General features: G+C 43.6%; 1 protein-coding gene across 1 annotated transcript in view; it reads left to right on the forward strand.

Moving 5' to 3' along the window:
- Positions 1-2,102, forward strand: part of LOC117349801 (alpha-2,8-sialyltransferase 8E-like) — a 43,868-nt gene extending 41,766 nt beyond the window's left edge. Inside the window, exon 6 of the mRNA XM_033923396.1 lies at positions 290-2,102. Coding sequence (XP_033779287.1) covers positions 290-749 — 460 coding nt within the window. The 3' untranslated portion in view covers positions 750-2,102. The remainder of the gene's footprint in view (positions 1-289) is intronic.
- Positions 2,103-11,420: the final 9,318 nt, after the last annotated feature.

Genomic DNA, 11,420 nt, shown 5'->3' on the forward strand with positions numbered 1-11,420 from the left:
CTCTTCTCCTCGAGGGCCACTGAGCATGTGCAGGCGTCTGATTATATCCTCACAAGCGCAGTCCGAATCTCGACGCTTTTCAAAACCCGGTCAAAGTTCCGGGCTTTGAAAAGCCGTCCGGACTCCTGGACGGTTCTCTAAAAAGAGGCCTTGCCCGGGTAAATCCAAACATCTGGTAACCCTAGCATTAAAGCAAATCTGTACTATTAACGCTGCCGAGGAGCGTTGCCAAGTCGCTAGCCTTATGAGGTCAGATGAAGTAGGATTTCCTTTTCTTTATTGCTTTTAGGTATAATAGCCTCAACAGACAACGGAGGCCCTTTGCTGACATGATGAAAGCCTACCCAGACGCTCTGGTGCTAATGCCCCCTTTCTCCTATGTCGGAAACACAGCTGTCTCTTACAAAGTCGCCTACACACTGCAGGACTTCTTCTCCTGGCAGAAAACTGTTTTCTTCCAACCAGATTATTTACTCAACCAGGCTGCCTACTGGAAGAAGAAAGGGTTCCATGCAGTCAGGATGTCCACAGGATTTATGATGGTCACGGCAGCCCTAGAACTCTGTGACCAGATTACGCTGTATGGATACTGGCCTTTCTCGAGCGACCTGGAAGGAAATCTGCTCACCTACCATTACTACGACCAAAGGATGCCTGCAGCCATCCATGCCATGAACCAGGAGTTCTTCTTCTATACCCAGATGCACAGTCAGGGGGCTTTGCGAATCCAGGTGGGCAAGTGCATCTGACACCAAAAAGATGAGGGAGCCCACCCAGAAATTCCTAGAAACCGACAAGATAGGAGTTCAAAACGTTTATGTTTTCTGTTCTTCTGTTGGTACTCCTCTTCCCCTCTCAGATGATCCATAGGATCTGATCTGGACTGGCAGCTGCTGGTTTATACTGGTATATACTGTTAACTATATCACATCCAGAATGACAGGATGAAATCATCTTCCAGAGGACTGCGGTCAATCCAAGTCACCCCCCTCCGATACCAGACTGTTTTCACATCTTAAAGTACCGTAACCACAAGGCTCGGCAAAACAAATTGTTTGGGTGACCACAGTCCAGAGGCAAAGGGATAGTCCCCTGTTTTTTTAATGCAGGAGAAGAGGAAAGTTTGTTTACTATTGCAAGGTTTAGCCTGGACCCTGGCATGGGGGCGGAGCAGTTCTATACTCTGTTTTTTGGTTCAGAGCTTAAGACTGCTTATTTACAGAGACGTTTATCTCATCCACAAGGACAGGTCCGATGTTAAACACATTGGGGTCCAGGGCAGAAACTTGGGAGGGGAGTTCCATAACCCCATGAGCACAATCATCTCCTTTTGGTGGCACTGTTTGTACTCCATCCCCAACAACCTCCTGCATATAGGGGCTGTTACCAGTCAGTAGCGACACCCTGTGAGCCTCATCTACTTTAAAAAAAAAAAGGAATATGCCAGAATTTGGAGTTTCTTCCTTACACAGTGTTACATGCTGATGTAGGTGGAGGCCATCTCCTGTTTCGTGCCTCCACCTGGTGCATGGAAGCCAAATTTTTGGGTTCTGCCAAATTTCGCCAAGTAAATAATAATCAGATAATCTCCGTTTTCATTGTGTTGATCTTTCAACATGTGTAAGCCCGTGCTCCTTGAGGTACACCTAGTCCCGTCAGGTTTTCAGGATCTCCACAATGAATATGCATGAGACAGCTGCAACCAGTATTTGCTTATATACGAAGCAGGAAGGGCAGGCAAATCTATCTAATGCTTATTCATTGTGGATAACCTGATGGGACCAGGTATACCTCAAAGATTGGATTGAGAAGCACTGCCTTATGGGATAATGAGCATATTTAAGCAAAAGTGCACAAGTTTGATCCTTGCGAGCTGCGGAGCCTGTCAGGTTTTAAGGGAATTCTTTCTAAATATGCACGAGATTGATCTGCATGCCTGCTAGCTCTTTTTTTGTGCAAAGTTTTCTCATGACAACCCAAAACGTTTGCGGTCCTTGAGGTAGGGTTGCCAGATTTTCCAATCAGAAAATCCACATCCTAGACCTGCCCCCCCCCCTTCCGCCCATCCCCACACCCCGCTGCCCACTCTTGATGGGAAATCACGTCGGGCAGGGAGGAAGTCCGCACGTGAGCAGATGTCATGCGTGCAAGCAACCGTCATCACGTGACATCCAGGGAGGCGCGGATTTCCTCCTTGCTCAAAGCGATTTGAGGAGGCTTTTCGAAACCCGGACAAAGTGTCCGAGGAAATCCAGACGTCCGGCAACCCTGCCTTGAGGGCTGAACTTGTTGGCACCCCTGTGTTAAAAGGACGGGATCCTCTTTGAGAAATATTCAGGGACAAGGCGCAGGCTCGACTCCTGAAAATCACTGGCTCCTGCAACTCGCATACCGATCAAAACTAAGAACAAGAGGAACAGGTCCATTTGATTCCCTCATGCTGGAGTTGAATTCTTTAGTTTACAAGTTGATGGTTTGGAAAATTTATGTGTTGAATAATTTCTTCATCGTTCATACTGTAATGTTTTTTGCAAGACTTTTTTTCCAATAAAAAAATCTTTAAAAAAAGTATATTCTTTGGCAATGGTCCTAGTCGAGACCCCTGTAGAACCCCACTGGTTACCCTCACTATAATTAGAATGTTTTGTCGACGGTGACCTTTTGTAGCCTGTTTCTAACCTGCTGACAGATGTTTCCCTGGAATTGCGGGGCTAGCACCAGTGGACTACATCTGTCCAGAAACTAACCCGTTAGTCTCGTATAGGCAGGAGCGGCTCAAAGCAATCCGCTGCTTGAGGTGAGAGATGAGCTGGTGCTCCCCCCCCCCCCCCCACCTCCCGAGCAATGGGGAGTAGGACAAGAGCTGCCCCAACTATTAGGCTTTCCGCTTTCACCCTTCTTCCCCCCCCCCAATCTTCATTTCTCCCATTCCACACACACACACACAGTTGCCAGGTGGTGATAGCGATTCACAGAGCTACCCTGCTGCCGGACCCAGCGTCTTCTCTCCACTGCGGCCCACCCTGACAACTTCCTGCTTCCACTGGAGCAGGCCACAGTGGAGAGAAGATGTCAAGACCCGTAGCAGGATTGCTCTGTGAATCGCTACCACCGCCCGGCAACTTTTATGACAGATTGAAGGTAGATTGGGGAGGGGGTGTGGAATGGGATAAATGCCGATCGGGCAGATAGTCTGGCTGGCAACAAGGCTCCGCCTCCCTCAACAGTGCTGCCTGAAGCCGCCCCTGCCTACGGGCAATTCGTAAACGGCCTGGAGCCATTCCTGGCCGCTTAGATCATTTTATACAACAAGCCTGAGGAGTTTTAGCCTCGTTATCATTTTGTTTCCCTTCTCTGAACCTATCTATTTTGAGATGGAACAACCGGAACGACACACAGTATTCAAGGTGCAGTTACATAGGAATTGCCACACTGGAACAGACCGAAGGTCCATCAAGCTCACTATCTTGTTTACAAAAGTGGCCAAACAAGGTCCAAAGTACCTAGCTAGATCCAAAGTAATAAAACATATTTTATGCTGCTTATCCTAGAGCGCTGTGCCTCTATGCTCAAGGATCTCAGTACGTTCACTCCTGCGATCGGTGAGTGTGAGATCTCATCTCAGCTGCTCTGCTCTACATAGGGCTCCTGGTCGGATAAATGCTTAGTGGTTAGAAGGTCCCCTGCTTAGGGACCAAGAACAATTTCCTATTAATATTATTAATTTATTTTAGCTTCCTGGGATAACTGGGGCAGTGCCGATACTCTTCAGCGCCGAGGAGCGGAACAGAACGAGAGCAAAAAGTGCACTCGCAGTTCTGAGTCCTCTGCTGGCCCTATGTCTGGCTGTTGGGAAGATGGTGCACCCTAAACCTAGGTGCGATTAATATGACAGCTATTACACTCTAAAAGGGTAGACCCATAAATTTCCTTGAAAAAGCCCACTGTGCAGGGCAAAACAGATGTTATTGAGAAAGAGATGGGGGAAGCCACTGCTTGCCCTGGATCAGCAGCACGGAGCGTTACTACTCTTTTGGGTTCTGGAATGTTGCTACTCCTTGGGTTTGGGCCAGGTACTCGGGACATGGATTGGCCACCGTGAGAACGGGCTAATGGGCTTGATGGACTTTTGATCTGACCCAGGATGGCTGTTCATATGCTCTTACGTGAGGACAATCAAGCCATTGTGACATCACTAATGAAGTTGGCTCTGAGGAGTGAGGCATTATGACATCACAATCTCAGCTCGGGAACGTGGCTCTCATTGGGGTTCCAGAATCTTGCTATTCTTTGAGAGGCTGGAATGTTGCTACTCTTTGGGTTTTGGCCAGGTACTAGGGACCTAGATTGTCCACAGTGAGAACGGGCTACTGGGCTTGACCCAGTAAGGCTATTCTTATGTCCTTATTTTCATGGTCTAAGACACAATAAACTGCATGATTGAGGAATCGTGTCAAAGCAAAGAAAAAAATAACAGCAACTTGTATGCTTCACAGAACTAAAGTGCCTTTTTAATTTACCTTTATTGCAAGTAAATATAACTTAAAAGAATATTAGCACTTTATTTGGGGACTTACAAGTATTAGAAAAAATCATCTGAATAATAAGAAAAATATCAAGAGTATTTAAAATTTAGAGAAGATCGCAATTTCATTATGCAATTTAGTTATTCTGAAGGGGGGGGGGCTGGGGTTTGGATCGATGAACAAAAAAAACCCTTCCACGAATAAGGGACAGATTCTTTAGACTAGCAGGGACAACTAAAACAAGAGGTCATTCAGAAAAACTGAGAGGAGACAGATTCATAACGAATGCAAGGAGGTTCTTCTTCACTCAGAGGGTGGTGGACACCTGGAACGCGCTTCCCGGAGAGGTGATAGGACAGAGTACAATTCTGGGGTTCAAAAAGGGACTGGATGATTTCCTGGAAGCAAAGGGAATAACAGGGTACAGATAGAGGTTTACCTTACAGGACATTGAGCGAATAGGGTATGGATATTTTAGGTTAGGTAGGGAACACTTTCAGGTCATGGACCTGGGGGGCCGCCGCGGGAGCGGACTGCCGGGCACGATGGACCCCTGGTCTGACCCGGCAGAGGCAACGCTTATGTTCTTATGTTCTTATGTTCTTAAGCCTTTGGCATGGATTTCTGAGATCTTTTCCCTTCAGTTTTTTGAGCCTTTCTGAAATTAAGTAAACCTTAGTAGTGTTTATGGTGGTTTATTCCATTTTTCCTTGTGATATTTTTGACAGCGCGCCCTGAAATCTAGTCAGCACGGGTTCTAAGGCAGTGTCGGAGCCCTCCCCAAGGTTCATGAGTTTTCAGTCAGTTATTACAAGGCACGTTTTCAGTAGCTATAGCTGGGGAGGAAGATCTTATTCAGGGGTGTCCAACCTGTGGCCCCATGAAGTATTTTGTGCGGCCCTGGTCGAGGGCGATGCAGTGTTTTCCTCTGCTGCCCCCTGGTGTTTACCATCTTGCCGGCTCCCTCCTCTGTCTTGCTGCAGCGTTTGCGCGGCCCCAGAAACATTTTTTCGGCCAATGCGGCCCAGGGAAGCCAAAAGTTTGGACACCCCTGGCACTCTTATTAGTACCATTTCTGACTGTAGATCCCTCTGACCGGCGTAGATGTCTGAAACTGTGAATGAGGGATCCCTGTCACTTGACAGACCCAGAAGGACTTCAGCATGCTTGTTGGTTTTTGGGGTTTGTTTTTAATTAGATACACCAGATGTAAAGAGAGAGAGACTGAGACAAGAAACTTTTTTTGCTTTGCTAGGTGGATGAGACAGACTGAGGGGAAGGTGCACTGGATTATACCCAGAGAGTTTTTCAGACTCTCCTGGGTTGTATGAAAGTGGATCTAGCCTGGCACCATCAGGGCTGAAGACGCCAATGTGTTGCCAATTCTGTCCTGTTTTAAGCAGCATGGTTTCCAGCTCTCCTACCAGATAAAATATCTTTTTTTGTTACAATTTCTAGAAATTGGCTTTTTCAACAGACTTGCATGTTCTTCTTTCCAGTATCAGAACGTGGGCACTTTTTTTTTTTTTTAAGAGCCTTTATTGAAATATTAGATACACATAATTCAAATAGCAATATCATATGTACACAGCACCCTGGTCCATGCGCCATCCCCTGGCCAGCTCCCTCCTCTGACGCCAACACTGGCCCTCCCTCCTTGCGGCAGCTGGCCTGTGAAGCTGCACTCTGCCAGGACTGGGCAGTAGCAAGCTTTATGGAGCCAGTGACATTACAGCCTTGGCCATTTGGCACCCTGGGCCAAAGCCTCTCTGGTCCATAGGTTAAGCCAGCCCTGACTGATAAATACAGTCTGAAAACCAATTTATGGTCACAATTCAATACCACACACATATCGCCATAAAAATGCCAGCGATACGAAAAAAAAGCCAAATATGGAGCGTAGAGCAAATAACCTTTATTAAAAGGCGGATTAAGTCTCTCCTAGTATAAAAGAAATATTTCCCCTCACGGTGTGCTCTTCGATTTGCCCATATCAAAGCTCAAGACCTGGGATATTTTCCAAAGTGTTGGCTATTGTACAGCGATCTGCCAGTTGTGCTAAAAGCCTTCACTGTCGACAGGGGATTCAGTCTCAACCCAGTCCTCGAGCAAACGGAACTAACCGTAAATAAAACCCTAATAACACATGTTCTGCTCTCCTCAAAAAAAGAAAACACAAAACTCCCACCTGCATATAAGTTAAATTCAGTCAATCTTACGAATGGTTTTTTTCTAGTCCCTGTTTTTGGCCGGACAGAGCTTGGGTGGGCCCTGTTTGGGGGTCCGTCCGACCTCGGGGGTTTCAAACCCGGCGGGTCTCGAGCGGGGTCCCTCCCCCCAATTCTTCCACCTCCCCCCATTTTTTTAGAGGAGCCTCAGCAATAAGCCCCCCCCTTGTACCTTTTTTTATCATAATACCCCCTTGTACCTTTTTTTATCATAATATCCCCCCTTGTACCTTTTTTTATCATAATACCCCCCCTTGTACCTTTTTTTATCATAATACCCCCCTTGTACCTTTTTTATCATAATACCTCCCCCTTGTACCTTTTTTTAATCATAATACCCCCCCTTGTACCTTTTTTTATCATAATACCCCCCTTGTACCTTTTTTAAATTATAATACCCCCCTTGTACCTTTTTTTAATCATAATACACCCCCTTGTACATTTTTTTATCATAATACCCCCTGGTACCTTTTTTATCATAATACCCCCCTTGTACCTTTTTTATCATAATACCCCCCCTTGTACCTTTTTTTATCATAATACCCCCCCTTGTACCTTTTTTATCATAATATCCCCCCCTTGTACCTTTTTTATATTAATACCCCCCCCTTGTACCTTTTTTTATCATAATACCCCCCTTGTACCTTTTTTTATCATAATACCCCCCCTTGTACCTTTTTTAATCATAATACCCCCCCTTGTACCTTTTTTTGAAAATCGTAATACCCCCCTTGTAACTTTTTTTTTGAAAATCGTAATACCCCCCTTGTAACTTTTTTTTGAAAAATCGTAATACCCCCCCCTTGTAACTTTTTTTTTGAAAATCGTAATACCCCCCCCTTGTAACTTTTTTTTTGAAAATCGTAATACCCCCCCTTGTAACTTTTTTTTTGAAAATCGTAATACCCCCCCTTGTAACTTTTTTTTTTGAAAATCGTAATACCCCCCCTTGTAACTTTTTTTTTTAAAATCAGTAACACCCCCCCTTGTAACTTTTTTTTTGAAAATCGTAACACCCCCCCCTTGTAACTTTTTTTTTGAAAATCGTAACACCCCCCCCTTGTAACTTTTTTTTTGAAAATCGTAACACCCCCCCTTGTAACTTTTTTTTTGAAAATCGTAACACCCCCCCCTTGTAACTTTTTTTTTGAAAATCGTAACACCCCCCCCCTTGTAACTTTTTTTTTGAAAATCGTAACACCCCCCCTTGTAACTTTTTTTTTGAAAATCGTAACACCCCCCCCTTGTAACTTTTTTTTTGAAAATCGTAACACCCCCCCCTTGTAACTTTTTTTTTGAAAATCGTAACACCCCCCTTGTAAATTTTTTTTTGAAAATCGTAATACCCCCCCCTTGTAACTTTTTTTTTTTAAATCGTAAACACCCCCCCTTGTAACTTTTTTTTTGAAAATCGTAACACCCCCCCCTTGTAACTTTTTTTTTGAAAATCGTAACACCCCCCCTTGTAACTTTTTTTTTGAAAATCGTAACACCCCCCCTTGTAACTTTTTTTTGGAAAATCGTAACACCCCCCCTTGTAACTTTTTTTTGGAAAATCGTAACACCCCCCCCTTGTAACTTTTTTTTGGAAAATCGTAACACCCCCCCTTGTAACTTTTTTTTGGAAAATCGTAACACCCCCCCCTTGTAACTTTTTTTTTGGAAAATCGTAACACCCTCCCCTTGTAACTTTTTTTTAGAAAATCGTAACACCCCCCCTTGTAACTTTTTTTTTGAAAATCGTAACACCCCCCCTTGTAACTTTTTTTTTGAAAATCGTAACACCCCCCCTTGTAACTTTTTTTTTGAAAATCGTAACACCCCCCCTTGTAACTTTTTTTTTGAAAATCGTAACACCCCCCCTTGTAACTTTTTTTTGAAAATCGTAACACCCCCCCTTGTAACTTTTTTTTTGAAAATCGTAACACCCCCCCTTGTAACTTTTTTTTTGAAAATCGTAACACCCCCCCCTTGTAACTTTTTTTTTGAAAATCGTAACACCCCCCCTTGTAACTTTTTTTTGGAAAATCGTAACACCCCCCCTTGTAACTTTTTTTTTGGAAAATCGTAACACCCCCCCCTTGTAACTTTTTTTTGGAAAATCGTAACACCCCCCCCTTGTAACTTTTTTTTTGAAAATCGTAACACCCCCCCCTTGTAACTTTTTTTTTGAAAATCGTAACACCCCCCCCTTGTAACTTTTTTTTGGAAAATCGTAACACCCCCCCCTTGTAACTTTTTTTTGGAAAATCGTAACACCCCCCCTTGTAACTTTTTTTTGGAAAATCGTAACACCCCCCCCTTGTAACTTTTTTTTGGAAAATCGTAACACCCCCCCCTTGTAACTTTTTTTTGGAAAATCGTAACACCCCCCCCTTGTAACTTTTTTTTGGAAAATCGTAACACCCCCCCTTGTAACTTTTTTTTGGAAAATCGTAACACCCCCCCCTTGTAACTTTTTTTTTGAAAATCGTAACACCCCCCCCTTGTAACTTTTTTTTGGAAAATCGTAACACCCCCCCCTTGTAACTTTTTTTTGGAAAATCGTAAACACCCCCCCCTTGTAACTTTTTTTTGGAAAATCGAAACACCCCCCCCTTGTAACTTTTTTTTGGAAAATCGTAAACACCCCCCCCTTGTAACTTTTTTTTGGAAAATCGAAACACCCCCCCCTTGTAACTTTTTTTTGGAAAATCGAAACACCCCCCCCTTGTAACTTTTTTTTGGAAAATCGAAACACCCCCCCCTTGTAACTTTTTTTTGGAAAATCGAAACACCCCCCCCTTGTAACTTTTTTTTTGGAAAATCGAAACACCCCCCCCTTGTAACTTTTTTTTGGAAAATCGAAACACCCCCCCTTGTAACTTTTTTTTGGAAAATCGAAACACCCCCCCCTTGTAACTTTTTTTTGGAAAATCGAAACACCCCCCCTTGTAACTTTTTTTTGGAAAATCGAAACACCCCCCCTTGTAACTTTTTTTTGGAAAATCGAAACACCCCCCCCTTGTAACTTTTTTTTTGGAAAATCGAAACACCCCCCCCTTGTAACTTTTTTTTGGAAAATCGAAACACCCCCCCCTTGTAACTTTTTTTTGGAAAATCGAAACACCCCCCCCTTGTAACTTTTTTTTGGAAAATCGAAACACCCCCCCCTTGTAACTTTTTTTTGGAAAATCGAAACACCCCCCCCTTGTAACTTTTTTTTGGAAAATCGAAACACCCCCCCCTTGTAACTTTTTTTTGGAAAATCGAAACACCCCCCCCTTGTAACTTTTTTTTGGAAAATCGAAACCCCCCCCCCTTGTAACTTTTTTTTGGAAAATCGAAACACCCCCCCCTTGTAACTTTTTTTTGGAAAATCGAAACACCCCCCCCTTGTAACTTTTTTTTGGAAAATCGAAACACCCCCCCTTGTAACTTTTTTTTGGAAAATCGAAACACCCCCCCCTTGTAACTTTTTTTTGGAAAATCGAAACACCCCCCCCTTGTAACTTTTTTTTGGAAAATCGAAACACCCCCCCCTTGTAACTTTTTTTTGGAAAATCGAAACACCCCCCCCTTGTAACTTTTTTTTGGAAAATCGAAACACCCCCCCCTTGTAACTTTTTTTTGGAAAATCGAAACACCCCCCCCTTGTAACTTTTTTTTGGAAAATCGAAACACCCCCCCTTGTAACTTTTTTTTGGAAAATCGAAACACCCCCCCTTGTAACTTTTTTTTGGAAAATCGAAACACCCCCCCTTGTAACTTTTTTTTGGAAAATCGAAACACCCCCCCCTTGTAACTTTTTTTTGGAAAATCGAAACACCCCCCCCTTGTAACTTTTTTTTGGAAAATCGAAACACCCCCCCTTGTAACTTTTTTTTGGAAAATCGAAACACCCCCCCCTTGTAACTTTTTTTTGGAAAATCGAAACACCCCCCCCTTGTAACTTTTTTTTGGAAAATCGTAAACACCCCCCCCTTGTAACTTTTTTTTGGAAAATCGAAACACCCCCCCCTTGTAACTTTTTTTTGGAAAATCGAAACACCCCCCCCTTGTAACTTTTTTTTGGAAAATCGAAACACCCCCCCCTTGTAACTTTTTTTTGGAAAATCGAAACACCCCCCCCTTGTAACTTTTTTTTGGAAAATCGAAACACCCCCCCTTGTAACTTTTTTTTGGAAAATCGAAACACCCCCCCTTGTAACTTTTTTTTGGAAAATCGAAACACCCCCCCCTTGTAACTTTTTTTTGGAAAATCGAAACACCCCCCCCTTGTAACTTTTTTTTGGAAAATCGAAACACCCCCCCCTTGTAACTTTTTTTTTGGAAAATCGAAACACCCCCCCCTTGTAACTTTTTTTTGGAAAATCGAAACACCCCCCCCTTGTAACTTTTTTTTGGAAAATCGAAACACCCCCCCCTTGTAACTTTTTTTTGGAAAATCGAAACACCCCCCCCTTGTAACTTTTTTTTGGAAAATCGAAACACCCCCCCCTTGTAACTTTTTTTTTGGAAAATCGAAACACCCCCCCTTGTAACTTTTTTTTGGAAAATCGAAACACCCCCCCCTTGTAACTTTTTTTTGGAAAATCGAAACACCCCCCCCTTGTAACTTTTTTTTGGAAAATCGAAACACCCCCCCCTTGTAACTTTTTTTTGGAAAATCGAAACACCCCCCCCC

The sequence above is a fragment of the Geotrypetes seraphini genome, chromosome 16 (genome assembly GCF_902459505.1).
Source record: "Geotrypetes seraphini chromosome 16, aGeoSer1.1, whole genome shotgun sequence".
In the NCBI taxonomy this organism is placed as follows: domain Eukaryota; kingdom Metazoa; phylum Chordata; class Amphibia; order Gymnophiona; family Dermophiidae; genus Geotrypetes; species Geotrypetes seraphini.